Source organism: Symphalangus syndactylus, chromosome 23, assembly GCF_028878055.3.
Source record: "Symphalangus syndactylus isolate Jambi chromosome 23, NHGRI_mSymSyn1-v2.1_pri, whole genome shotgun sequence".
Classification (NCBI taxonomy): domain Eukaryota; kingdom Metazoa; phylum Chordata; class Mammalia; order Primates; family Hylobatidae; genus Symphalangus; species Symphalangus syndactylus.
The window spans coordinates 53,076,008-53,102,776 of NC_072445.2; the positions used below are offsets into that span (position 1 = coordinate 53,076,008).

The following is a 26,769-nucleotide window of genomic DNA, read 5'->3' on the forward strand; positions in this document are numbered from 1 at the left end:
CCTATTACCCCCACCCACAGCCCTAGTCAACCGCTACCTCCATCTCTATAGATTGCCTATTCTAGATATTTCATATAAATGGAATCATACATTGTATGGCCGTGTTCGCTTGCTATTGCTACTGTAACAGATTACCACAAACTGAGTAGCTTAAAACAACAGAAATTTATTTCTCACAATTCTGCAGGCCAGAAGTCTGAAATCAAGGGGTCAGCAGGGTTTGTTCCCTCTTAGGGGGTCAGAGGGAGAATCTGTTCCATGCCTCTCCCCTTGTTTCTGTAGGGCCATCAATCCTCGGCATTCCCTGGCTTGTAGATGCATCACTCCAGTCTCTGCCTGCATCTTCACGTGGCCGTCTCCCTTGGGTGTCTTTATATGACCTTCTTATAAGGACATCACTCATTAGATTAGGGCCCTCTCTAATCCAGTATGATCTCATCTTAACTGATTACATCTGCAAGGACCCTTTTTCCAAGTAGGGTCACATTCTGAGGGTCTGGCGGACATGAATACTGTCCAACCCAGGACAGTGGCCTTTTGTGTTTGACTTCTTTCACATAAAATAATTTGCCAGGGTTCATCCGTGTTGTAGTTGTTGTGATACATGTATCTGAACTTACTCTCTTTTATGGCCAAATGATATTCCATTGTGTGTATATACTGGATTTTATTCATCACTTCATCATTTGATGGGCATGGGGTCGTTTCCACATTTTGACTTTTGTGGATAAAGCTACTTTGAATATTCATGTACAAGTTTTTGTGTAGACTTATGTTTTCACTTCTCTTGGGTTAGATTTGTTTCACCTTTAAATCTGTCAAGTATGATACACGTTTTTGTGTATAAATGTATGGGGTACAAGTGCAATTTTGTTACAGTCACAGATTGTGCAGTGGTCAAGTCAGGGCTTTTAAGGTATCCGTCACCTGAATAACATACATTGTACTCATTAAGTATTAATTAAGCTTCTTGACTGGGTGCAGTGGCGCACGCCTATAATCCCAGCACTTTGGGATGCCAGGATGAGTGGATCATTTAAGATCAGGAGTTCAAGACCAGCCTGGGCAACATTGTGAAACTCCATCTCTGCTAAAAATACAAAAATCAGCCAGATGTGGTGGCGGGCGCCTGTATTCCCAGCTACTCGGGAGGCTGAGGCAGGAGAATCTCTTGAACCTGGGAGGTGGAGGTTGCATTGAGCTAAAATCATATCATGCCACTGAACTCCAGCCTGGGTGACAGAGCGAAACTCCATCTCAAAAAACAAACAAACAAAAAATAAGCTTGTCATCCTCTCCCCTTCGACTCCCTCACCCTTCCAAGTCTCCATTGTCCATTCCGGTCTCTATGTCCATGAGCACACATTATTTAGCTTCCACTTATGAGTAAGGACATGCAGTATTTGTTTTTCTGTGTCTGACTTGTTTCTTTTATATATTTTTTATTTTAATTTTTTTGACTTGTTTCACTTAAAAAGATGTACATATTTATGCAACTCTGTGGTAACGGCTGTTATTAAAATTCTAACAGCCATTCTGATCAAATGAATCCTGGTTCATTTTCTGAATCTTGAGTTTATATTGTATTTCGGGGACTTTTCAGTAACTCGTCTTTGGGGAATTATGTTTTGTGGGAAATAGGCTGCTTTCCTTTCAGCTTATTTGATGGAAATCTATTGTTAACATTAAAAAGAAAGCTGTCTAGTCTTTCACTTGCCAGTTTGTGTCCTTCTTTGTTATTTGTAGTAGCATTTAACTTTTTTTTTTTTTTTTTTTGAGATGGAGTCTTGCTGTGTTGCCCAGGCTGGAGTACAGTGGTGCGATCTTGGCTCACTGCAGCCTGTGCCTCCTGAGTTCAAGCAATTTTCCTGCCTCAGCCTCCCAAGTAGCTGGGACTATAGGCACACGCCGTCACGCCTGGCTAATTTTTGTATTTTTAGTAGAGATGGGGTTTTACCATGTTGGCTGGGATGGTCTTGATCTCCTGACCCTTGACCTCATGATCCGCCTGCCTCGGCCTTCCAAAGTGCTGGGATTACAGGTGTGAGCCACCATGCCCAGCTGGATTTAACTTTTTAAACCATTTACAAAGCACTTTCTCTTTGTGATATTTTGGTTTTTGTGGGGTTTCTTTGTTTTTGTTTTTTTGAAAGAGTCTCACTCTGTCGCCCAGGCTGCAGTGCAGTGGCACAGTCTCGGCTCACTGCAACCTCTAACTCCCGGGTTCCAGAGATTCTCCTGCTTCAGCCTCCCAAGTAGCTGAGATTACAGGCACCTGCCACCACGCCCAGCTAATTTTTGTATTTTTAGTAGAGACAGGGTTTCACCATGTTGGCCAGGCTCGTCTCAAACCCCTGGCCTCAAGTGATTCATCCACCTTGGCCTCCCAAAGTGCTGGGATTACGGGCGTGAGCCACCAACGCCCGGCCTCCTCCCCCAGCTTCTTGACACATTAGTAGAGATTTGATTATATTAAGTGTGGAGCTTTATTGTTCTGCATATTTTATACTTAAACCAAATAAACATTCCATAAAACTAATTTTTCATTTTTTCTTGACAGATCGCTTACAACTTTGGGGTTGGTTATATCATCACTGGCTGACCAGGCAGCTGGCAAGGGTAAAAGCAAATTTGTGCCTTATCGAGATTCAGTCCTCACTTGGCTGCTTAAGGTAATCCATTGCTCTAGTGTTCTTTTCCAAGTAAAAATTGGCTATTCCAGATGTGACAGAGTAAAGGTGTGTACAAAGCTAAACAAATACCTGAAGAACTCTCCTGATGACAGTTATTCTAATTCCTAGGAACACAGAATGAAAACTCCTTTTTATTCCATTTGAATGCTGTTTGACAGGCATTATTCATTGCTTGAATATAGAGAGGACACATTTCATCTTGTCGTGACATTATTTGTGAAATGCAAGTCCATTTCCACATAATGTTTCCTTCATAGAGAATAGTGTCATACCTAACACATTTAGTGCTTCTGTCATATGTGTTGTCCATGGAATGGGCTTCCTAAGATGCTGTTTGAAATACTTGGCAGGACAATTTGGGGGGCAACAGCCAAACCTCTATGATAGCCACAATCAGCCCAGCCGCAGACAACTATGAAGAGACCCTCTCCACCCTAAGATATGCAGACCGAGCCAAAAGGATTGTGAACCATGCTGTTGTGAATGAGGACCCCAACGCAAAAGTGATCCGAGAACTGCGGGAGGAAGTCGAGAAACTGAGAGAGCAGCTCTCTCAGGCAGAGGTAAGAGCAGCCTGGTGCTCCCTGCTGGTAAAGTTCCCTGGCTTGTGGTATTTGACTGGCAAGGGTGTGCTCATTTGCAATTGTAGGTCATCTGATATGGTTTGGATTTATGTCCCCACCCAAATTTCATGTCGAATTGTAATCACCAGTGTTGGAGGAGGGGCCTGATAGGAGGTGACTGGATCATGGGGGTGAACTTCCCCCTTGCTGTTCTCATGATAGTGAGTTCTCACCAGATCTGGCTGTTTAAAAGTGTGTGCCACTTCCTCTTTCACTCCCTTCCTCCTGCTCCAGTCATGTAGGATGTGCCTGCTTCCCCTTCCGCCATTATTGTAAGTTTCCTGAGGCCTCTCCCCAGCCATGCTTTTTATGCAGCCTGTGGAACCGTGAGCCAATTAAACTCCCTTTTCTTTATAAATTACCCAGTCTCAGGTATTTCTTTATAGCAGTGTGAGAACTGACTAATACATTATCTCAATGTGGTTCGGCACTTCAGTGTTTATTGGCATCTGCCGAATGCTAAGCATTGTGAAGACCAACATGAGTAATACAAGACTTCTGTCCTAGGAACTTATAGTCATGGAAACAAACAAATAAGAGATAATTCCTGCTACTACCTGATCATTTGCTTCAGTAAATCAGTTGGCCTTTGAACTTTCAGTGGGAAAGTATGTTGTTTATATTAACATTATAAACTATTATTTCCACAGGGCCTTGCAATTTTCAGAGAATTTAGTTAGGTATCATCTCCTTGTTAAGCCATGGAAACAGCATGATCAACGATAATTAAACATTAGGAATAATTCAGAAATCTTTTTGTTTTCCATTTATATCAGGCCCTGACAAGAAACAAAATCTTTTTGCATTGTTATCTTCTTTCTTTGGCTTTACTCAAACTTTAATAATGATATACTCTTCTAAATAGGTGTTGCTTTTTGCAAATTATTGGGTGAGGCACTGTCTTATTTGAAATATGTAAGAGGACAGCTTTGGAGGCCAAGTGCCTTAGTTTAAGTCACGGGGTTCCACATGCCAGGACTTGGGAGCGTATCTGACACTTCTAAGTTCACATTCCTTCACCACTCTCTTCTGACCCCACTGTAGTTGGGAGAGTATTAAGTTGTAAGAAAAAAAGAAAGAAAGAAAAACACAGTTAATGGCCATTATTTATGGAGCATTTACATGCCAGGCACTATGTTAACACTTTTATCCATCAGCGTATTTCATCAAAAAGTAATCAATAGAAGACTGAAAAAATAAAAAGGTGAAGCCAGGAGTCTGAATACTCCATTAATTGGTGATCTTGGCATGGCATTGTAATTGTTTGTTTATATATCTTTCTCTTCTTCCAGGCTGTGGCTCTTAAAGTACAGGATGCTGTGTTTTATTAATTTTTTTATCCCCAACCCCTAGCCTAACATTGATACTAGAAAGCACTTACCACAATACCTTGCACATAGTAGGTGCTCAATAAATGTTGCTGATTTTTATTATCATTTATAATCATTCAGTGCATTAAGTATAATTTTTTTAAAGATTGTAAGAAGGGTAGCAAAACACCAGAAAAATAAAAATGCTGGATAAACCTTGAAAATAGTCATGATGCTAGGAGGAAAGTATAATGGTTCTGCAGTGTGTTTATAGGTGGATTATCTAGTTATTTGCATTTCTACTGTGACCACATAGTCTAGGCGAGATGGCTCAAATCAATACCTGGCCAAAGGAAACAAAAGAAGAGCTACATAAGTCCACCTAGAATTTTCTTTCTCTGTTTCTTTTTTTTTTTTTTTGGCGGGGGCAGGTGGACAGAGTCTCTCTGTTGCCCAGGCTGGTGTGCAGCGGCACCATCTTGGCTCACTGCAACCTCCATCTCCTGGATTCAAGTGATTCATTTGCCTCAGCCTCCCAAGTAGCTAGGATTACAGACAGGCATGCGCAATTACACCCAGCGAATTTTTTTTTATATTTTTAGTAGAGACAGTGTTTCGCCATGTTAGCCCGGCTGGTCTCAAGTAATCCACTCACCTCAGCCTCCCAAACTGTTGGGGTTACAGGCAGGAGCCATTGGCCTGGCCTTTAATTTTCATATATGTCCCACTGTACTCAGCACTAAATGCCACTGTCAGGCTCTGTTAATACCATGAGCCTCAGGCATACTCAGCTAGCTTCCAGATCATCACATCCCAGCTTCTTGTCCAAGCTCTGCCATCTTTCTTGTTCACAGAGTTTTACTCTGTAGAGGCTCATGTTACTTTAGGGTGTCAAAGCATATTATGGACAAGTAAAGGCTTCTCCCCTCAAAATTTTGTTAAGCTACAAGTATCTGTATTGAAACCTCTTAGTTACTCTCCCTGAACAAACTAGAAGGGAAACCACTGCCCTTTTAGCCAGCTGTGCTGCTTCTGGGTGAATGATAATGATAAATAACAAAATGCATGACCATCAGTGGAGAAAGATAGTCTAAAGGCCCAAATTCAAAGTTTAAAATACATAAGAAGTCTTTACCTTTTCTAGCAGATTAATTTAGCTGGAATTCATTTATTGATGATGAGTGTTAACCTCTGTCTTATTGAAAAAGAAGTCTGCTTAAGTAACCTTTTTTCCTGCTTATCTATTTCAAAGTTGAACGTTAGCATCTTTTAGGGCTTTAAATGTGAAATTTAAATATGATGGATAAAATGACTAATGATTTGTTTCATTTTCATTTAGGACACTGGTATTTCTTTTTCAGGGAGCAGCCATGTTCTCTTACATTCATTTGATTAATAGGTTAAAAACCCACCCCAATAGCATATAACTTATTTTTTTCCAACAGACTATTGATAACTGCTTAAGAGGGACAGTAACTGATTGTCTTGTACATAATGGTGGAAAAATTTTGAACATCAGATATCTCTGGTTTCATTTTAAAGGCCATGAAGGCCCCCGAACTGAAGGAGAAGCTCGAAGAGTCTGAAAAGCTGATAAAAGAACTAACAGTGACTTGGGAAGAGAAGCTGAGGAAAACAGAAGAGATCGCACAGGTAGCTTGATAATTTAGCCCTAAAATAGTGGGATTCTTTTTCATTTATTGTCTTTTCTGTGTAGTTTCCTGTCATCTTCAGAAAGTCTTTTTTTTTTTTTTTTTTTTTTTTTGAGACAGAGTCTCACTCTGTCGCCCAGGCTGGGGTGCAGTGGCATGATCTTGACTCACTGCAACCTCCACCTCCCAGGCTCAAGCAGTTCACATGCCTTAGCCTCCCGAGTAGCTGGGATTACAGGTGCCTACTACTGTGCCCGGCTAATTTTTATATTTTTTAGTAGAGATGGGGTTTCATCATGTTGGCCAGGCTGGTCTCAAACTCCTGACCTCAGATGATCTGCCAGCCGCAGCCTCCCAAAGTGCTGAGATTACAGGCATGAGCCACTGCACCCGGCCTCAGAAAGTCTTTTAAGGGCCCTTTTCTGCTGAACCAGAGATGGCAAAGATCACTTTTTTTTTTTTTGGAGACAAGGTCTCCCTCTGTCACCCAGGCGTGTCACCCAGCCTGGAGTACAGCAGCTTAATCACAGCTCTCTTGCAGCCTCAACATCCTGGGCTCAAGTGATTCTCCTCCCTCAGCCCCCCAAGTAGCTGGGACCACAGGCATGTGCTACCATGCCCAGCTAATTTTATCTATTTTTTTGTAGGGCTAGGGTCTTATTTTGTTTCCTGGGCTGGTCTCAAACTCCTGAGCTCAAGTGATTCTTCTGCCTCAGCCTCCCAGAGTGCTGGGGTTACAGGTGTGAGCCACTGTGCCTCGCCCAGCAAAGATCACTTTTAGACATTGACGTCATGTCTTTTTATCAACGTACAGTTTGGCCCATATATTTGCTAGATGTGTTAGATAGCACTAAATTTGAACAAGCATGGTTACAGAAAATGTCATTCATATTTCCTGCTCTTCACATTTAAACGAAAGTCTGTTTCGTGATTTTTTTTTTTTGCAGACAGAGTCTCACTCTGTCGCCCAGGCTGGAGTGCAGTGGTGCAATCTCGGCTCACTGCAGCCTCCGCCTCGTGGGTACAAGCGATTCTTCTGCCTCAGCCTCCCAAGTAGCTGGGACTAGAGGCTCACGCCACCACTACTGGCTAATTATTTTTGTACTTTAGTAGAGATGGGGTTTCACCGTGTTGCCCCAGCTGATCTCAAACTCCTGAGCTCAGGCGATCCACCCACCTTGGCCTCCCAAAGTGCTAGGATTACAAGTGTAAGCCACTGTGCCCAGCCTTGTTTTGTGATTTTTAAATCACCTGGCAAAGCATGAGGCTACCTGATTTTTATTTTATTTTATTTTATTTATTTATTGAGATGAAGCCTTGCTTCGTCACCCAGACTGGAATGCAGTGGCGCAATCTTGGCTCACTGCAACCTCCGCCTCCCCAGTTCAAGCTATTCTCCTGCCTCAGCCTCCCAAGTAGCTAGGACTATAGGTGTGTCCCACTACACTTGGCCAATTTTTGTATTTTTTAGTAGAGACAGGGATTCACCATGTTGGCCAGGCTGGTCTCGAACTCCTAACCTCTGGTGATCCACCCGCCGTGGCCTCCCAAGAGGCTACCTAATTGACAGAGAATTTGTAACATATAGCATATCATAATTTTTTCAGTATATTTGATTCTTTGGGCTTGTTAGGAAATGCTGTATGTTTATATTTTAACTTTTACTTAAGTTAAAATATAAAGGAAGGACTAATTCTCAGGGTTATATGCATTATGAATTTCTCTATATATTTCACGAACATTTTTAATTTCATTGATCATTTGGAAATATTGGACCATCCCAATCACGTAGCTTAACAGCAGTCACTGGAACCCAGTCCAGCCTTCTGCTGATATGTTTCTTATTGTTCACACCCACACATACCCCTACACCTCACTCACTATCCCGCTTAACATTGCTTTATGTTTCTCCATAGTAATTAACACCATTGGAAATTCTATGTACCATATTGACTTAACTGTTTTCTTATGGCCTGACTCCTCCCACCAGAATATAACTTTTCATGAAAGACGGGACTTTATTGGGTTCAGTGCTGTATTCCCAGCCCGAGATCAATACCTACTACATTGTAGACTCTAATAAATATATCTTGAATGAATGAATGAGTGAATACAAGGCCTTCTGCAGTAGAGACCCAACCTTCTCTTCCAGCCTTAACTCTCACTGCTTTCCCATATTTGCCAGGGGTTCTTGGACCCTGAAATCATCTAGTATGTCCAGAACCTTTCTTTACTGTGCTTCCATATGCCCTGCCCCAAGAACACCCTATCTTTATATTTCTGTTGAAATTATTCTTATGCTTCAAGCACTATCTCAAATATATTCTCTTTCTGCAGCCTTTCTTGGTCTCTTAACCCATCATGATCTCTCTCCTTGGAAGCCCCTGGCATTTTGTACCCTTCAATAGCACAACGCTCTCCTCTTTTGTGCTCTAGTTATGTGGTCTTGTTCCCTCTACTAGACTCTAAGCTCCTTAAGAGCCAAAATGGTGTCTGGTTCATCCTTGGTGCCCCTATCACGCCTGCCACAAGATGTCATGCACTGCAGACTCTCTGTTAATGTGGTTGAGCAGAGTAGCATGTGTAATCCCGTTGGCATTGTCCCCAGAAACAGTGACTTACTCTTTCCGTGGATACATCTTGTGAATAGAACAACAAACAGAGTTTCCTTCTTTTGTCTGTTTTTGTGCACAGGAAAGACAACGACAACTTGAAAGCATGGGGATTTCCCTGGAGATGTCTGGTATCAAGGTGGGGGATGACAAATGCTACTTAGTCAATCTGAATGCAGACCCTGCTCTTAACGAACTTCTGGTTTATTATTTAAAGGTAGGAGAACATATAAATACATATGCAATCAAGATTCATTCCTATACAGTTCGTAGTTGAATCTGGGTGCCTGTCTCTGTGATGCTGCTTTTTGTATCCAGCTTCGCCCTCAGTAAAACTAAGATGGATAGTGCCCTCGGATCACCACTGAGAAGGAAAAACAGCTATTTTGTATCATGTGAGGCTGTGCAGTTGGGGCTGATCTCCTGTGAGTCCAGGCTTCAGAGCGGCACAAGTGGGCAACAGTAGGTGTCGAGGTGATGCCTAGCTTTATGAGAAGGCTCTAGGTGTGAGATGGTGAGGATTCTGGGAATATCTGTGTTCTTCCACAAAGCTCCTGAGAAGCTCTGGAGGTTCTTAGTTATGCTTCTGAGTAATTCCAAGGAGATCTCAAGATCAACACAAGCCTAAAGGAGACCCTCGTCCTAGATTAAATAGACAACAACGTTCTTCTAGGTCTATCCCTTGTAAACCTACATCCTCAGGAAATAACTTTTGGTCCCATAATCACCCTTCAAGTGTAGAGGTGGGATGGGGCCACCCTGTTGCCACTGTGGTCGCAGGACATGCCATGTTGGATAGCTTACTATAGCAGTTCTCAAATTTTCTGACTTCAGAACCCATTTACACTCTTAAAAAGTATCAAGGACTCCAAAGAACTTTTGTGTATCTGGGTTATATCTGTGTTTACTGTATTGGACCCTAAGACTGAGAACATTTTAAACTACAAACATAAACGTACAACCCTTAGCCCTCAGGGCTATAACATCATTATATGTCTCATAGACTCTGGAAAACTCCACCAATACACGCATGATAAAAAGAGAGCAGAGGCAAACAACATGTTAATGTTTCTATTAAAGTAGTTTTGACCTCATAGGCCTCCTGAAAGGTTCTCAGAGACCCCAGGCGTTCTCAGATCACACTTTTAGAACTGCTTGCTTACTCTGCAAAGTGAGAAATAAGATATCTGATTGACATTGATTTAGGACACCGTGACTGACATAAGGCACTCCGCCAATCATCAGGGCATTTTTAATCTCACACATACACACACTCTCTGAGTTACAGAAATGAACTTTCAAGGACTGGGGACCTGGGGACTTGAAGGCAGCTTACATATGCTGTCCACACACCTAAATCTCTGAATGCAAAGTTATTGCCTGCTTGTGAACAGTGAGGCACCCTGTTAAGGATTCTGATCTGCCTAGTAAATATATAAAATGCAATGGAGAATAAGCCAAAATTGAAGCAAGGAGCTTCAGTCTTCTATAATCCTTTCCCTTCTACTTTTCCTAGAGACATAAATTTGGTACAAATAGCCCCTGAGTTATTGAGAGTCCCCCAACAAACTTAAGATCTGTTCATTTAAGCAATGAGTAGGGGTAAGGAATTGTCTCTGAAATCTTAATTTTGAAAGACCAATCCTTATACTTTCTCTGTCAAATAGGGAGGTATTATTATAGTTATTAAACTATTTTAAGAGCAATGGAAAAAAATAGGATAAGCAGTGACTGAATCACCAATAGTTACAGTCCTCGTATGTCTGAGGTTCAGGTACTTAAAATCACATGAGGCCAGGTGCGGTGTGTTTACTGTATTGGACGCTATCAGTGTCAGTCTGATGTCCTATTTCTCACTTTGCAATGTAAGCAAGCAGTTCTGAAAGTGTGATCTGGGGTCTCTGAGAACCTTTCATGAGGCCTGTGAGGTCAAAACTACTTTAATAGAAGCATGAACATGTTGTTTGCCTCTGCTCTCTCATTTTATCATGCATGTATTGGTGGAGTTTTCCAGAGTCTATGAGACATGTAATGATGATATAGCCCTGAGGGCTAAGGGTTGTATGTTTATGTTTGTAGTTTAAAATGTTCTCAGTCTCACACCAGTAATCCCACAGCTTTGGGAGGCCAAGGCAGGCGGATCACTTGAGGCCAGGAGTTCAAGACCAGGCTGGCGAACATGGTGAAACCCCCATCTGTACTAAAAATAAAAATTAGCCGAACGTGGTGGCGCATACCTGTAATCCCAGCTACTCAGGAGGCTGAGGCAAGAGAATCGCTTGAACCCAGGAGGCAGAGGTTGCAGTGAGCTGAAATTGCACCACTGCTCTCCAGCCTGGGTGACAGAGTTAGACACCATGTCAAAAAAAAAAAAAAATCACACAAGTTTGTACATGGTAGGACCCACAGGCATCAATACTCTATGTAATATCAGTATTAGAAATTCAAAATTTTTAGCATTTTCAAAGTTGAATATTTTAAGATATGACTATCAATGAAACTGCTTTTTAATGGTTCTTAAATTTGTGTAACTGTTTTCAAAACACTTTCACTGTTAATTTAGATGATCCTAAAAGAAATCTAAGTAGGTGAAATAGATAATATTATCCTGGTTTTGCCAACAAAGAAACTGAGGCTCAGAGAGTGAAATGGCTTGCCCATAGTCAAGTCAAAATTGAAACTCAAAAGTATTCTACTGTCAAGTCCAATTTCCTGTGTTAAAAACAATAACTAATCATTGTCGATCAGGGATTTTTTTTGGTAGTGTTTAAACTTTTTTTTAAATTTGGTGTATTAAGGGTAAGCATTTTACTTTTAATGCTTAAGATATTTAACATCTGTGGCAGGATTCGTTTAATATTTTTGTGCATATGCTGCTGAGTTATTCAAATTGATTGTGATACATTTTTGTTGAGTTACTTATAAATGTGGGTTTTTCTTTCTTTAATAATCTTTTACTAGGATCACACTAGGGTGGGTGCAGATACCTCTCAAGATATCCAGCTTTTTGGCATAGGAATTCAGCCTGAGCACTGTGAGATTGACATTGCATCTGATGGAGACGTCACTCTTACTCCAAAAGAAAATGCAAGGTAAGAAAAGTAAATGGCAACTTCACGTGTCTTGTGTGCCTTATTTTCAGAAGGAGAAGGCTGCCTCTTTCTGTTTGTTTTCAGCTATATTAAAGTTAAGGATACACTGGGTCCTCAAGGGGGCCTTGCTTTCTGATTGTAGCGAGTGATTACTGTGAAGGAGTGACTATTTTTGTATACGAGTTCTAGTTCCACTTATTCCATAACTCCGATCTTTAGAACCCTCTAAAGATCAGGAGTCCAATAATGAAAGTAAGTGAAAAGAGTAACTTATTGGAAAATTAAAACTCAACATGACGTTTCCTTTCTTTCATCACACTTTACCTGACAGTCCTTTGGCAAGTTAACCTTCAATTAACTATTTAGTTATCTCGTCCACCTCCAATGTTTTGTTTTGTTTTTAAATACCAGAAAATTGGCTGGGCGGGGTGGCTCACATGTGTAATCCCAGCACTTTGGGAGGCTGAGGCAGGAGTGTTGCTTGAGCCCAGGAGTTCATGACTAGCCTGGGCAGTATAGTGAGACACCATCGCTACAGAAAATAAATTAAAAAATTAGCTGAGCATGGTGTTCGATTCCTCTAGTCCCAGCTACTTACAAGGCTGAGGTGGGAGGATCACTCAAGCTCAGGAGGTCGAGGCTACAGTAAGCCATGGTCATGGCACTGCACTCTAGCCTAGCCTAGGTTACAGAGCGAGACCCTGTCTCAAAAAAAAAAAAAAAAGTAGAGAGAATAATAAAAAATGTAGAGAGAATAATATAATGAAACCCCATGGACCCATCCTCCAGTTTTAAAAATGAGCACCTCATAGACAATTTTGTTATTTATATGCCTTCCATATCTCCTCCTCCTTCCTAAAGCAGGCCAGGAACAGTGGCTCACACCTGTAATCCCAGCACTTTGGGAGGCCAAGATGGGCATATTGCCTGAGTCCAGGAGTTCAAGACCAGCCTGAGCAACATGGCGAAACCCCCTACTCTACAAAAAAAATACAAAAAATTAGCTGGTATAGTGGTGCACACCCGTAGTCTCTGCTACTCGGAAGGCTGAGGTGGGAGGATCACTTGAGCCCAGGAGGTTGAGCTGTAGTGAGTCATAATTGCGCCATTGCACTCCAGCCTGGACAAGCAGAGTAAGACCGTGTCTCAAAAAGAAAAAAAATATATTTTATTTATTTATTTATTTATTTTGAGACAGAGTCTCACTCTGTTGCCTGGGCTGGAGTGCAGTGGCAAGATCTCGGCTCACTGCAACCTCTGCCTTCCTGGTTTAAGCAAACCTCCTGCCTCAGCCTCCCGAGTAGCTGGGATTACAGGCGCCCACCACCACACCCAGAAAAAAAAGTTATTTTAAAGTAGATTCCAGATTTTATAACATTGTATCTATAAAATCTCAGTATGTCTCTCTAAAAGATGAAGATTCTTAAATATAGTTTCAATATCATCATACCTAAAATAATTAATAATAATTCATTACTAATCATCATATAGCCAGTCAGTGTTCGGATTTCCCCAGTTGTTTCATCAGTTTTCTTTTTCAGTTGTTTCTTGAAATTAGGAGCTAGATAAGATCCTACCATTGTTTTATAGTATTCCTTTTAGATCTTTTTTAACAAATGGGTTTCTTCTTCCTCTCTTCTGTGTGTGTGTGTGTCTGTTTATCCCTGTCTCTCTCTGCCTTTCTCTCTTCTTCCTTGCATTTTATTTGTTGAAGTCACCTCATTGTTGATCCTAGAGGTTCCCACAGTCAGGATTTTGCTCACTGCATCCCATGGCATCATTTCACATCCTCCATTGTTCTCTGTATTTCCTAAACTGGCATTTAAATGTGGAAGCTTGATCAGGTTCAGCTCAAATTTTGACAAGAATAGCCATGGGTGGTGCTTTCTGTCTCCATCAGGAGTGTATCATGTCAGGTTGTCATTCTCTGAGGGGTGTTGGCAGCCCTTGGTCCTCATGGCTTAGATCGTGTGTTTTCACAGTGGTTATACATTCTGCTCTTCCTTCTTTAAGCATTAGTTGAATGCATTTATTAAGAGAAAGCTCCCGTAGTTATCTCTTTGGCTACCAGGGCAGGGTCTTGTGCTCCTTCCTATTCACCTGGTATTTTCCCTCGTGTTCTCCCAGGTCTTGTGTGAACGGCACCCTTGTGTGCAGTACCACCCAGCTGTGGCATGGTGACCGAATCCTATGGGGAAATAATCACTTTTTTAGGTAACATCTTTGTGTTCTGTAATATATTTTCGTATATATTTTTTCTGTTATCTATTTAAGTGTAAAACAAGTTGATTTTCTCTAATGGTGAAAAACCCCACAGAATAAACTTACCTAAGAGGAAACGTCGAGATTGGTTGAAAGACTTTGAAAAAGAAACGGGCCCGCCAGAGCATGACCTGGATGCAGCCAGTGAGGCTTCCTCTGAACCAGACTATAACTATGAATTTGCACAGATGGAAGTTATCATGAAAACCCTGAATAGTAATGGTAAGACCCTCACTCTGTGTTCCAGCGGCTTGGGCATTTCCTCACCTCACACCATTCAGTGAGGGATAAGCATGCATCAGGTGTCATTCTGCAATTCCACATTTTAAACACATAAAACTGCTCATTTCTTTAAAAGGCCATCAGTGAATAACTAATGACAAGATGTAGGGGAGATGGTCTTCTCCCTCAGTTACAACCAGGATATGGATGGTCCCGTTTTTGAGACCTCTTATTCCCAAGCCAATTGTGGTAACATTTCTACGGGCCTAGAGTACTGAATGATTTTGACAAAATTCCTTACCAAATTTCTCATCATCAAGCCTATCATATCTGAATCCTTGAGAATATGAAAGTCCCCAAGAGAATATAAATTCAGGAATTTCAAATATAATCTAATGGAAAGATAAAAGTCACAGCATTTTAGTATGAACTCAATTGGAAATTTTACCCTAAAGATACTTATTTAATAAGCCCAGATCACTTTTCCAAAAATGATAGTGAAAATGAAATGCTTTATAGCCTCTTTATTTGACTTATACTCCAAGCTTCACATCTAAAAGTCCGTGTTTCTTTACCTTTTCTTTCTTATTCTGTGCCTATACACACCTGCCTGCATTAAATAAAATAGACACCAATTCTTTCCTTTTTTGCTATTTCATAAATCTGCCCTTTCTTTTCCCATCTCCCAGTGTCTTAATTGGTAGATTTGATGACTGGGACTTAGAAGCCAGAAGCAATGTTCTCCTGTTACCAACCACAAGATGACATTTCTGGGACTAGAACGACTTTATGAGGATAAAACTGAGGCTGTTTAGGGCTACCTGAGAAAGGTAGTTTGTAGGCTCAGTCCAACCTCTCCTTCTCATTCATCTGAACTTGGGGCCCCTGAGGTTCCTTAACTTGAACCAGGGTGGACCTCCAGGGCCCTGAGGGCCCCAAGACGTCTAGGCAGCCTCTACCTGACAGGAGGATTGAATAGCATTTTTTTTTTTTTTTTTTTTTTGAGACAGAGTCTCTCTCTGTTGCCCAGGCTGGAGTGCAGTGGCATGATCTCGGTTCACTGCAAGCTCCACCTCCCGGGTTCACACCGTTCTCCTCCCTCAGCCTCTGAAGTAGCTGGGACTACAGGCACCTGCCACCACGCCTGGCTAATTTTTTTGTATTTTTAATAGAGACGGGGTTTCACCGTGTTAGCCAGGATAGTCTCGATCTCCCGACTTCATGATCCACCCGTCTTGGCCTCCCAAAGTGCTGGGATTACAGGCGTGAGCCACCACGCCCAGCCGAGCATTTTGTTTTTCACAGTTGAGCTCTTCCCTTAAACATTGGCATTCTCACTTTACTCTTTGAGCCTATCTGGGAAGAATTTGAGCATAGAGAGTTGTGGCATATGTGCTGCCAAGGCAAGCACATGGTGAGAGAATTATCAGATCTCTGGCATATCAAATTGGGGATTCTGTTGCAGGAATAAAGCTTTTGGCCTTTTCGTTGATTTCTGTTTATGAAGTTTTTGCCTAGGGGGCCTCTTTTTTTAATTATAAAAATGAAATATAGGGCCGGGCGTGGTGGCTCATGCCTGTAAATCGCAGCACTTTGGGAGGCCAAGGTGGGTGGATCACCTGAGGTCAGGAGTTCGAGACCAGCCTGACCAACATGCCAAAATCCCATATCTACAAAGAATACAAAAGTTAGCCAGGCATGGTGGCACATGGCTGTAATCCCAGCTACTCGAAAGGCAGAGGCAGGAGAATCGCTTGAACCCAGGAGGCAGAGGTTGAGCCAAGATCACATCACTGCACTCCAGCCTGGGTGACAGAATGAGACTCCTTATCAAAAAAAAAAAAAAAAGAAATTAAAGACTAGGCGTGGTGGCTCACATCTGTAATCCCAGCACTTTGGGAGGCCGAGACGGGCAGATCGCTTGAGGCCAGGACTTGGAGACCAGCCTGGGCAACATAGTGAAACCCCATCTCTACTAAAAATACAGAAATTAGCCAGGCATGGTGGTTCGCACCTGTAATCCCAACAGTTTGGGAGGCTGAGGCAGGCAGATTACTTGAGGCCAGGAGTTCGAGACCAGCTTGGCTAACATGGTGAAACCCTGTCTCTACTAAAAATACAAAAATTAGCCAGGTGTGGTGTTGCATGCCTGAAATCTTAGCTACTCGGGAGGCTGGAGCACGAGAATCACTTGAACCTGAGAGGCGGAGGTTGCAGTGAGCCAAGATCACACCACTACACTCCAGCCTGAGTGACAGAGCGACAGTCTGTTTCAAAAAAAGAAAGGAAATAAAGGAAGGAAAGAAAAAGAGAGGGAGGAAGGCAGGGAGGGGGGAGTGGGGGCGGGGAGAGAGAGAGAGCCAGCCAGCCAGCCAGGCAGACTGTGAAAAACAAGGGTAATGTATTTATATAAAGAGTATAGAGGCCAGGCACGGCAGCTAATGCCTGTAATCCCAGCACTTTGGGAGGCTGAGGCAGGTGGCTCACCTGAGGTCAGGAGTTCAAGACCAGCCTGGCCAACATGGTGAAACCCCATCTCTACTAAAAATTTAAAAATAAAAAAATTAGCCGGCATGGTGGCAGGTGCCTGTAATCCCAGCTACCCGGGAGACTGAGGCAGGAGAATCACTTGAACCCGAGAGGCGGAGGTTGCAGTGATCCAAGATCGCGCCATTGCACTCCAGCCTGGGCAATAAGAGCGAAACCCTGTCTCAAAAAAAAAAAAAAAAGTATAGAACCATGAAGAAAAAAGTGGGAAAAAACAACCTTATGAGAAAGTTTGGCAATTTCTGTCTTTAAACAGTAAAAGTAGAGTGTTAAGATTAGCCACTGGGGCTTTTGGCCCTGCAGTGCGGGGTGGACCATAGCTAGGAATCAAGATTCATTCCACTCTGCTACTTCCCCACCAATTGGGAGGAATCCCAGAGACATTCCAAAGTGATGTTCAGACATCAGAATCACATTAATGGGTCATTTAACAACCTGCCTGAACAACAAGTCTGCTGTGAGTGATCTTTTGGAAGCCTGAGTGGATACAGGGTGTTCAGGAGGATGTAGACTCCAAACTCCAGGTGGAGGAACTCCCACTGGAGAGAGCTCATTGCTTCAGCAGGCGTTACAGAATCTAGACATCTCTAGTTGCTAACTCTGCAGAGTTTACAGGTGGTATCAGTTTAATCATTTAGCCCTCCCAGATCATAGGTTTCTTATTTTAATCAATTACTGCCTTCTTATATGTAAATTAACTCCTTCAATAATCAATGAGTATTTAGTAAGCATTTGTTAATTCCTCTGATCCTCTCAGCCAAACCAACTGGAGTCATCAGTGGCCTGGTGCACAGTGTTAACATGAGTTATTCTTTTGTATCCCAGATCAGGCCTTGCTCTCCAGTGTTGATTTTGTCCATATTGAAGTCATATTTATGGCCAGGCGCAATGGCTCACACTTGTAATCCCAGCACTTTGGGAGGCTGAGGTGGACAGATCACTTGAGGGCAGGAGTTCGAGACCACCCTAGCTAACATGGTGAATCCCAATCTATCTCAGAAATACAAAAATTTAGCCGGGTGTGGTGATGCGTGCCTGTAGTCTCAGCTATTCAAGAGGCTGAGACAGGAGCACCGCCTGAACCTGGGAGGTGGAGGCCGCAGTTAGAGCTGAGATCGCACCATTGCACTTCAGCCTGGGTGACAGAGCAAGACTTCATCACAAAAAAAAAAAAAAAAAAAAAAGAAGTCATGTTTCCCCCTACCCTATCCTTTACCCAATTCCAGTGGAGCTTCCCTTTGGGGCATACACACAGTCTCTGATGCAAGTGCTGACATGCTGGTGGCTGGACGATGTTCACTGTGATTCCCCTCTCCTGCTAGGTGGCTTCCCGATAATAAGCCTATCTGCCTGGTGGTCATCCCCTTGGTGGTCTTATTTGAAGATCCTCTTTCCTCTCATGTGGTTTCAGACGAAGCTCCTTCACAAACACTGGGATAAAGGTTTTTAACTAATTGGCATTGGCATGAGGGAGCTTGGCTGGTTTTTAGCAGTGCTGCTGATTGATGCTCATGCTCCATGCTTTGGCAAAAATCTAACTAACATGATTGGGAAGAAGCTGGAGTTTTCTGGCTGATGAAGGTGTTCTGTATTCTTCATTGAGGAATGTTCCTTTTCAATTGTGAACACCCCACCCCCAACACATACACACACACACACACACACACACACACACACACACCATGTCCCAATTCCATTTGCCTCCCAGATTTTGGTTAAACTCTTAACAGCTGCTATTCTTCTGTATGTGTGCAACAGCACTGAAAAGTATTATTGGTATTATTACTGCTATTATTGATGGCTTTATTGCTGACAGCAGAGCAATTCAGGTCAGTAGTACTTCCAGATATATGTTCACCTACATTATCCCAGTAATAGGTAAGAATAATGTATTTTTTAGTTTCTAGAGTAAATCCTGATCTAAAACCCAATTTATTTGAATTAAAAGTAAAAAGAAACCTAGTATTTGTGGACAATAATGCCTTCTTCCCAAAGGTTTGAAATAGGAATCAGACAAAATAAGAATCATCTCTTTTTTCAATGTCAATGGCAGCTCTAAAGAAAGAGCAACTTTGCCAAGCGCAATGGCTCTCTTCTGTAATCCCAGCACTTTGGGAAGCCAAAGTGGGAGGATTGCTTGAGGCCAGGAGTTCGAGACTAGCCTGGGCAACATAGTGAGACTTCATCTCTACAAAACATTTTAAAAATAAGGAACAATTAAGGGGCTGACAAAGGGTCATGCATAGTGCCAGTTTGTTCCATCTGGGATCAAATAGTTCTTTTTTTCTCCAAAGATCTATTTCCCCTCAATTCTGTTTTTTAGACATTTTGGTGTTAATTAATTCTAATTCTCTTTCTCATATAAATACCCCGCTACCAGCACCACTACCACCGCCATTTTTTCTTTTCCATTCTTGGGATGATGAGTCAGTTTGAGCTCATTGCATAGTTACCTACTAAGTAAAGAAAAAACTAATGAGGACGAGAAAGTGCTATGCCCAAAGTAAACGTGGTCCTTTCTTTTTTCCTAAAATACTTACCTCTTTGAGATCTTGGCTTTGGGCACCTGGTTCACTATTTAAAACAGTTTATTCAAGAGAAGGAAAATGATAGGAAAAATAAACCTGTGGACAATCTGTTAATATTTGGTTGGTATTTTGAGAAAGGGCTGAATAATCTTTGGCTTCTGTCCTGGGCCACATTATAGAGTCAGATCGACTTGCTGATTTGGATGGTCTGTTTTAAAATAGGCTGTGTGTGGGGTAAAGACTTGAAACTGGTTAATTGATTTGGAAAGAAAATATCATCAAAGATGTCCGTGAGAAAGGTGTTTCCAGACTAATGTTAGGGATCAGAGGCAAAACAAAAACCCAACCCCTAGACCTCCACCATAGCTGTGTGTGGTGAGGGCAGATCTGGGAGTTCGGGAATGGGGCTTACAAGACTCTACTGTGGGAGTCTCAGAGGAAGGACGGATTCAGTTGCTCTTTCTTCTGTATTTGCACTTCAATTTGTGGCCACTCATCACGCCTGGTGAGTAGTGGTAGTGCTGTGTCATGACAGCCGCTGGTGCAGTTTCAAATAGCCTCACTCACGTGGCCTGTGTCAGCATGGAACCTTGGGGTGAGATCCCCTCTGCCTCAGTCGTTTGGGATCATGTGTATTTCTGCACTACTGACTAACAATGGAAATGTGGATTATATATCTTATTCAGTATCTCGTAGCAAAAACCCTATAATGCAGTTTTATAAAATGGTGTGTTTTCCAGTTTCTCTGGAAAAGATTTATAAACACTGTTAGGACAGTTGGGCTCCATCTAAATATAAATGGATGGCAAGTACTGTAGCACCCTGTCCTTTCTTTTTTAAACCCAGAGCCTATATACTGTTTGAGAAATATGTGTATATATTTTTTTAATTCTGAAAGAACTTTTCTTCTCTAGAGCTTACATTTAAAATGTCTTCAGATGCCCTCAAAAAAATTTTACCATATTTCTCATATTTTTTTAGAGTTATAGGAGTTTGTCAGAAGTTCTGATGCTTAGGAATACATAGGTTGTTATTATATAGATAATGTTTTACCCACCCAGGATCTACGTTTGCATAAGATTTTTTTGTTTGTTTTTTGGTTTGGGTTTTTTCCCCCAGTTTATTTTCTTTCTTTTTTTGAGATGGAGTCTCACTCCCTCGCCCAGGCTGGAGTGCAGTGGCACGATCTCAGCTTACTGCAACCTCCGCCTCTGGGTTCAAGCAATTCTCCTGCCTCAGCCTCCCAAGTAACTGGGACTACAGGCACATGCCACCACGCCTGACTAGTTTTTGTGTTTTTAGTAGAGATAGGGTCTCACCATGTTGGCCAGGCAGATCTCGAACTCCTGACCTCAAGTGATCGCCCACCTCATCTTCCTGAAATGCTGGGATTACAGGCGTGAGCCACCACGCCTGGCCCCCAGTTTATTTTCCATCAGCTTTTTAAGTGATATATTTTAGGTCATGAGGTCAGGAGATCGAGACCATCCTGGCTAACACGGTGAAACCCAATCTCTACTAAAAATACAAAAAATTAGCCAGGCATGGTGGTGGGCGCCTGTAGTCCCAGCTACTGGGGAGGCTGAGGCAGGAGAATGGCTTGAACCTGGGAGGCGGAGCTTGTAGTGAGCCGAGATCGGGCCACTGCACTCCAGCCTGGGCAACAGAGCAAGACTCCGTCTCAAAAAAAAAAAAGTGATGTATTTTAGGGACTCATGTCAGGACTCTACAAAGAAAACTATGTTGCTTCTTTGAAAACATGCTGAATTTTAGAATTTCATATCAATAAAACAGTATCTTTTTTAAAAGTATCACTCTTTCACAGAATACTAATTGTAAGCAAAACATTGGGGGTAAGAGTACCACATCAGTTTATTACCAAGTGAATGTCCTACCCCAGCCAATTAGTTCTAGTTATCTGAGTTCAAAACCTGACCCTGTCACTTTGTAGCTACGTGTTGCAGATCAGCTGTTTAGCCTTTCTGAGCCCCAGTTTCTTAAAATCGGGATGATATCCACACTTAGGCTTGTTGACAGCTTTCATGAGGTGATGCATGCAAAGCAGATAGAACCTCTACCTGAGATGTAGCCAGGAGCTAGTAGAGTTATTGTTGCCATTGTGGTTGTCATTTTTATTAAAACAACTCACCTATACTGAGCTTTTCTTGTGATTTTAAAAAAATTGATTCTTTTTGTTTTGAATTATTTAACTTTATTTTTTGAAGCTAACAAGCTATCTTTTTCTCTTAATACTAATATAGAAAATTAGTACAATTTACATGTGTATTTTACAAGTTGATAGGGTATCTTGGAAAAATCAGTCAATAGCAATCATCAGGTAATATAAAAATTCCTCCTGAGTCACTTTAATTTTCAGCTTCTTTTCTGGAAATTAAACTGAGTGCCAATGTGTGGGAATACAGCATAAATGGCGCTGAATAGCAGGCAAATGTGTGAACGTACAAGGAGAAAATCATGTCCCAGGCTGGTCTGAGAATGCATCTCTCAGTCCAGTATAGTTCTGGGAAATATTAACTGTGATGATGATTTTCTTGTTCTACTATTGAGATTGTCTAACATTCTCCTTCCCTACACTGTCCTCACTTAGTGATGTCAGTAACTTTCTCCTTTTGTACATGTGACCAGAGCCTTGATCTTTTCTCCACAGTATCCAGCTTATTGGTCATTACCAAGTTGATGTCCTGCCCAGCCCATTAGGACGTACCTACACCACAACCATCACAGTAGCTCATTGGAGCAAGATCTGTTAGTACATCTATACCTTTTCACCCATGTGCATGGTGGTGAGCTCTGTGTCTGTACACATGAGATGTTAGAAACAGATTTTTATTATTTTTGCAAGTGAATGGTCGTTTTAGATACTAGTCTGAGAAATTGCCAGACCATATCCTTAAGCAATATTTTCAAACATGTGCTGTGATCTGTAAGTTTACTCCCACAGGCCGGGCGCGGTGGCTCACGCTTGTAATCCCAGCACTTTGGGAGGCTGAGGCGGGCGGATCACGAGGTCAGGAGATCGAGACCATCCTGGCTAACACGGTGAAACCCCGTCTCTACTAAAAATACAAAAAATTAGCTGGGCGTGGTGGCGGGTGCCTGTAGTCCCAGCTACTCGGGAGCCTGAGGCAGGAGAATGGCGCAAACCCGAGAGGCAGAGCTTGCAGTGAGCCGAGATCGCGCCACTGCACTCCAGCCTGGGCGACAGAGCGAGACTCCGTCTCAAAAAAAAAAAAAAAAAAGTTTCCTCCCACTTAGAGAAATTCAAGAGTAATAAGATTTGTGGTGAAAGTCATAAATCTTTGTCATATACCAAAACTGATATTAAATGGACATAGAAATGAATTACCATAAAGAAAGATCAAATCTTAAGTGCTTCTGTGTTTGGAGTTGTCCTAGATTTCATGAAGTTTTTCTTCCCAGTGGATAAGATCACATTCCCCTCTCTTCCCCCATCTGCTGGTAGTAGATTAATGATTTATCTAAACGTTAGGATGAGCTCATCAAATTGAAGAAAGTAACATAGAGGATTTGGAGAATGTATACTTATAAAGGGCATTTATCTGCAATGTCTGTAACGAGGAATTTGAGAAGATTTCCCTGATGTGGCCCCTCAGGCCTCTCACAAAAAGCGTATTGACTGGCTAGATTCCTTGCTAGAGGAAGCCCCCACAGGCTTCAGTGCCTGCCATGAATGCTTGTTTTAGCCGCCACTAAGACACCTTGCCTTGTCTCTTGGCTCACTAGACCCAGTTCAAAATGTGGTTCAGATCCTGGAGAAACAATACCTAGAAGAAAAGAGAAGTGCCCTAGAGGAGCAGCGGCTCATGTATGAGCGGGAACTGGAGCAACTCCGCCAGCAGCTCTCCCCCGACAGGCAGCCGCAGAGCAGCGGCCCCGACCGCCTGGCCTACAGCAGCCAGACAGCGCAGCAGAAGGTGACCCAGTGGGCAGAAGAGAGGTAAGAACTGCAGCACGGGCAGTCCAGAGTCAAGGCCCCAAGGCCATGGGTCTTTGAGGGAGGGGTTTGTGAGACATGTCAGGGACAAACCTAGCAACAAGAGAACTCTTAATCCCATACGTGATATTGCCAATTAGCTTTTCCTTTCACAGATATTGTCCATCCTAAGTATGTTTACTATAATGTTAGCTGTTAAAGACCCGTCCTACCCCCAAACCCTTTACCCTTCAGTAAAAATGGTGCCAAGTCGCAAGGGTTAGACAGGTATGTATTGAAATTTAGAAAGTTTGAATAATTTCTTTAACACAAAAGCATTTTTTTCTTATTTCTCATACTTTTGAATCTATTTAAATACAACTTCAGTGCTGATTAATCCGTTAAATGTGGAAGTTTAAGATTTATAGCTGGGTGCAGTGGCCCACACCTGTAATCCTAGCACTTTGGGAGGCTGAGGCGGGAGGATCACTTGAGCCCAGGAGTTTGAAACCAGCCTAGGCAACATAGTGAGACCTTGTCTCTACAAAAAGTAAAAATTACCCAGGCGTGGTGGTGCATGCCTATAAGGTCACTGGGAGGATCGCTTGAGCCCAGGAGTTTAAGACCAGCCTGAGCAACATAGCGAGACCTTGTCTCTACAAAAAATAAAAAATTAGCCAGGCATGGTGGCTCATGCCTATAATCCCAGCTACTTGGGAGGCTAAAGAGGGAGGGTCACTTGAGCCCCAGAGATCAAGGCTTTAGTGAGCTGCGATCTTGCCACCACACTCCAGCCTGGGTGACAGAAAGAACCTGACCTGACTCAGGCCGGGTGCGGTGGCTCACGCCTGTAATCCCAGCATTTTGGGAGGCCAAGGAGGGCGGATCGCCTGAGGTCAGGAGTTCGAGACCAGGCTGGCCAACATGGCGAAACCCTGTCTCTACTAAAAATACAGAAAAAAAAGAAAAAATAGCTGCGCATGGTGGCAGGCGCCTGTAATCCCAGCTACTTGGGAGGCTGAGCCAGGAGAATCGCTTGAACCCGGGAGGTGAAGGTTACAGTGAGCCAAGATCGTGCCATTGCACTCCAGCCTGGGTGACAAGAGTGAGACTTTGTCTCAAAAAAAAAAAAAAAAAAAAAAAAGAACCTGACTTAAAAAAAAAAGATTTATGACTTTAAAATATTTATATCAGAACTCTCAAAGGAGAGAGTGGTGGAGTATGGGCAGCAAGCCACCCAGGTGCCAAGGCAAGAGACCAAGGGCACAAGCTGTTCCAGTATAATAAAGAAAATATATAGAATAAGAATAGTTATACTAGAAATAGATTACAGATATGATTATATATGAATATCATTAATCATTAGTTTGTAGCATTACTCTTTATTCCAATATTATAATAATCTTTGTTCTACAGTTATCACCTAGGAAAAACCAGGCCATACAGAGATAGGAGCTGAAGGGACACGGTGAGAAGTGACCAGAAGACAAGAGTGTAAGCCCTCTGTTACACCCGGACAGGGACACTAGAGGGCTCCCTGGTCTAGTGTTAAAGCCAGTGCCTGAGAAGGCGCCCATTACCTAGCGGGCCTTGGTCTAGCAGTAGCATCAGTGCCTGGGGAAGGCACTCGTTACTTAGTAAACCGGGAAAGGGAGTCTCCCTTTTCCCGGAGGAGTTAGAGGAGACTCTGCTCCACCACCTCCTGTGGAAGGCCTGACATCACTCAGGCCCGCCCACAGCCATCCGGAGGCCTAACCGTCTCCCTGTGATGCTGTGCTTCAGTGGTCACTCTCCTGGTCTGCTTTCATGTTCCACCCTGTACGCCTGGCTCTGCCTTCTAGATAGGAGTAACAGAATTAGTGAAAGTACTAAAAGTCTTTGAAATACATAGGAGAAATGATAGCGTAAGCTGTCCTCTGTCTCCGCCTTGGCTGCCAAACAGGGAAGGGCCCCTTGTCCAGTGGACACATGACTTGCGTGACTTTACTTATCATTGGTGATGGCTCACACTCCTTCCCCTGCCCCCTTTTCTTGTATCCAGTAAATAACAGTGCAGCCAGGCATTCGGGGCACTACCGGTCTCTGCGTCTAGGTGGTAGTGAGACTCCATCTCAAAAAAAAAAAAAAAAAAAAAAAAAAGGCCAGGTGTGGTGGCTCACGCTTGTAATCCCAGCACTTTGGGAGGCCGAGGCAGGTGGATCACGAGGTCAGGAGATTGAGACCACGGTGAAACCCCGTCTCTACTAAAAATACAAAAAATTAGCCAGGCGTGGTGGCGGGCGCCTGTAGTCCCAGCTACTCAGAGAGGCTGAGGCAGGAGAATGGCAGTGAGCCGAGATTGCGCCACTGCACTCCAGCCTGGGCGACAGAGCGAGATTCCGTCTCAAAAAAAAAAAAAAGCAACATCTATAGACCATTTATACCATATACCAGGTACTAATTGCTGTTTCTGTATTCCTCTAATCCTCACAACTGCTACTGCCTTTATACATAAGGAAACTCAGTCTGAGAGGTTAAATGATTTACCCAGATGGTCAGTTAGCTGGTAAGTTGGGCGATGGGATCAGAGCCATGGCAGTCTGACTCTAGAGCTCTTCCTGTAACTCACACACACATCTCACTCATTGCTAGTGAGATGCAGAACACAGGCCACACCTGGGGAAGGTGACTCCCAAGAGGAGAAAAGGGAACCCTGCCCTGCAGTGAAAGGCTCGCAACAGTCACGCACTTGTTAATGTTAAATAAAGAGAAGAGAGTCAATTATGTTTTCCCCAGGAGCTACCTGCTCATCTGTCTGGATACTGAAATAGGAAGATTTATCATACTTATATTACTCTTTTTTCTGAGATGGAGTTTCACTCTTGTCGCCCAGGCTAGAGTGCAAGGCTGGAGTGCAATGGCATGATACCACTCACTGCAACCTCCGCCTCCCAAGTTCAAGCGATTCTCCTACCTCGGCCTCCCAAGTAGCTGGGATTGCAGGTGCCCACCACCATACCTGGCTAATTTTTGTATTTTTAGTAGAGATGGGGTTTCACCATATTGGCCAGGCTGGTCTCGAACCCCTGACCTCAGGTGATCCACCCGCCTCAGCCTCCCAAAGTGCTGGGATTATAGGCGTGAGCCACTGCACCGGGTGTTATGTTACTTTTTATACTTTATCGTACCTGGAAGAAACAGACAAAAGTTATCAGATGGTCCTTTTTCTGAAGAGCTGCCTTTTACACATTTACTATGAGCTGGTGGCTTTACGCCAAGCAACAGCTAGCTGTT

The 26,769-nt window shown here is 42.8% G+C and overlaps 1 protein-coding gene across 7 annotated transcripts in view; it reads left to right on the forward strand.

The window, feature by feature from the left end:
• KIF13A (kinesin family member 13A) overlaps positions 1-26,769 on the forward strand; it is a 244,840-nt gene that overhangs the window by 161,078 nt on the left and 56,993 nt on the right. For all 7 annotated transcript variants that reach the window (XR_008654282.2, XM_055264088.2, XM_063632214.1 and 4 more), the window contains exons 10-17: positions 2,561-2,672; positions 3,044-3,256; positions 6,169-6,279; positions 8,973-9,107; positions 11,852-11,982; positions 14,110-14,196; positions 14,300-14,466; positions 23,307-23,520. Coding sequence is in view for 6 of the 7 variants with exons in the window: in XM_055264088.2 (XP_055120063.1) it covers positions 2,561-2,672; positions 3,044-3,256; positions 6,169-6,279; positions 8,973-9,107; positions 11,852-11,982; positions 14,110-14,196; positions 14,300-14,466; positions 23,307-23,520 (1,170 nt within the window). In the remaining variant the exon portion in view is untranslated. The remainder of the gene's footprint in view (positions 1-2,560; positions 2,673-3,043; positions 3,257-6,168; positions 6,280-8,972; positions 9,108-11,851; positions 11,983-14,109; positions 14,197-14,299; positions 14,467-23,306; positions 23,521-26,769) is intronic.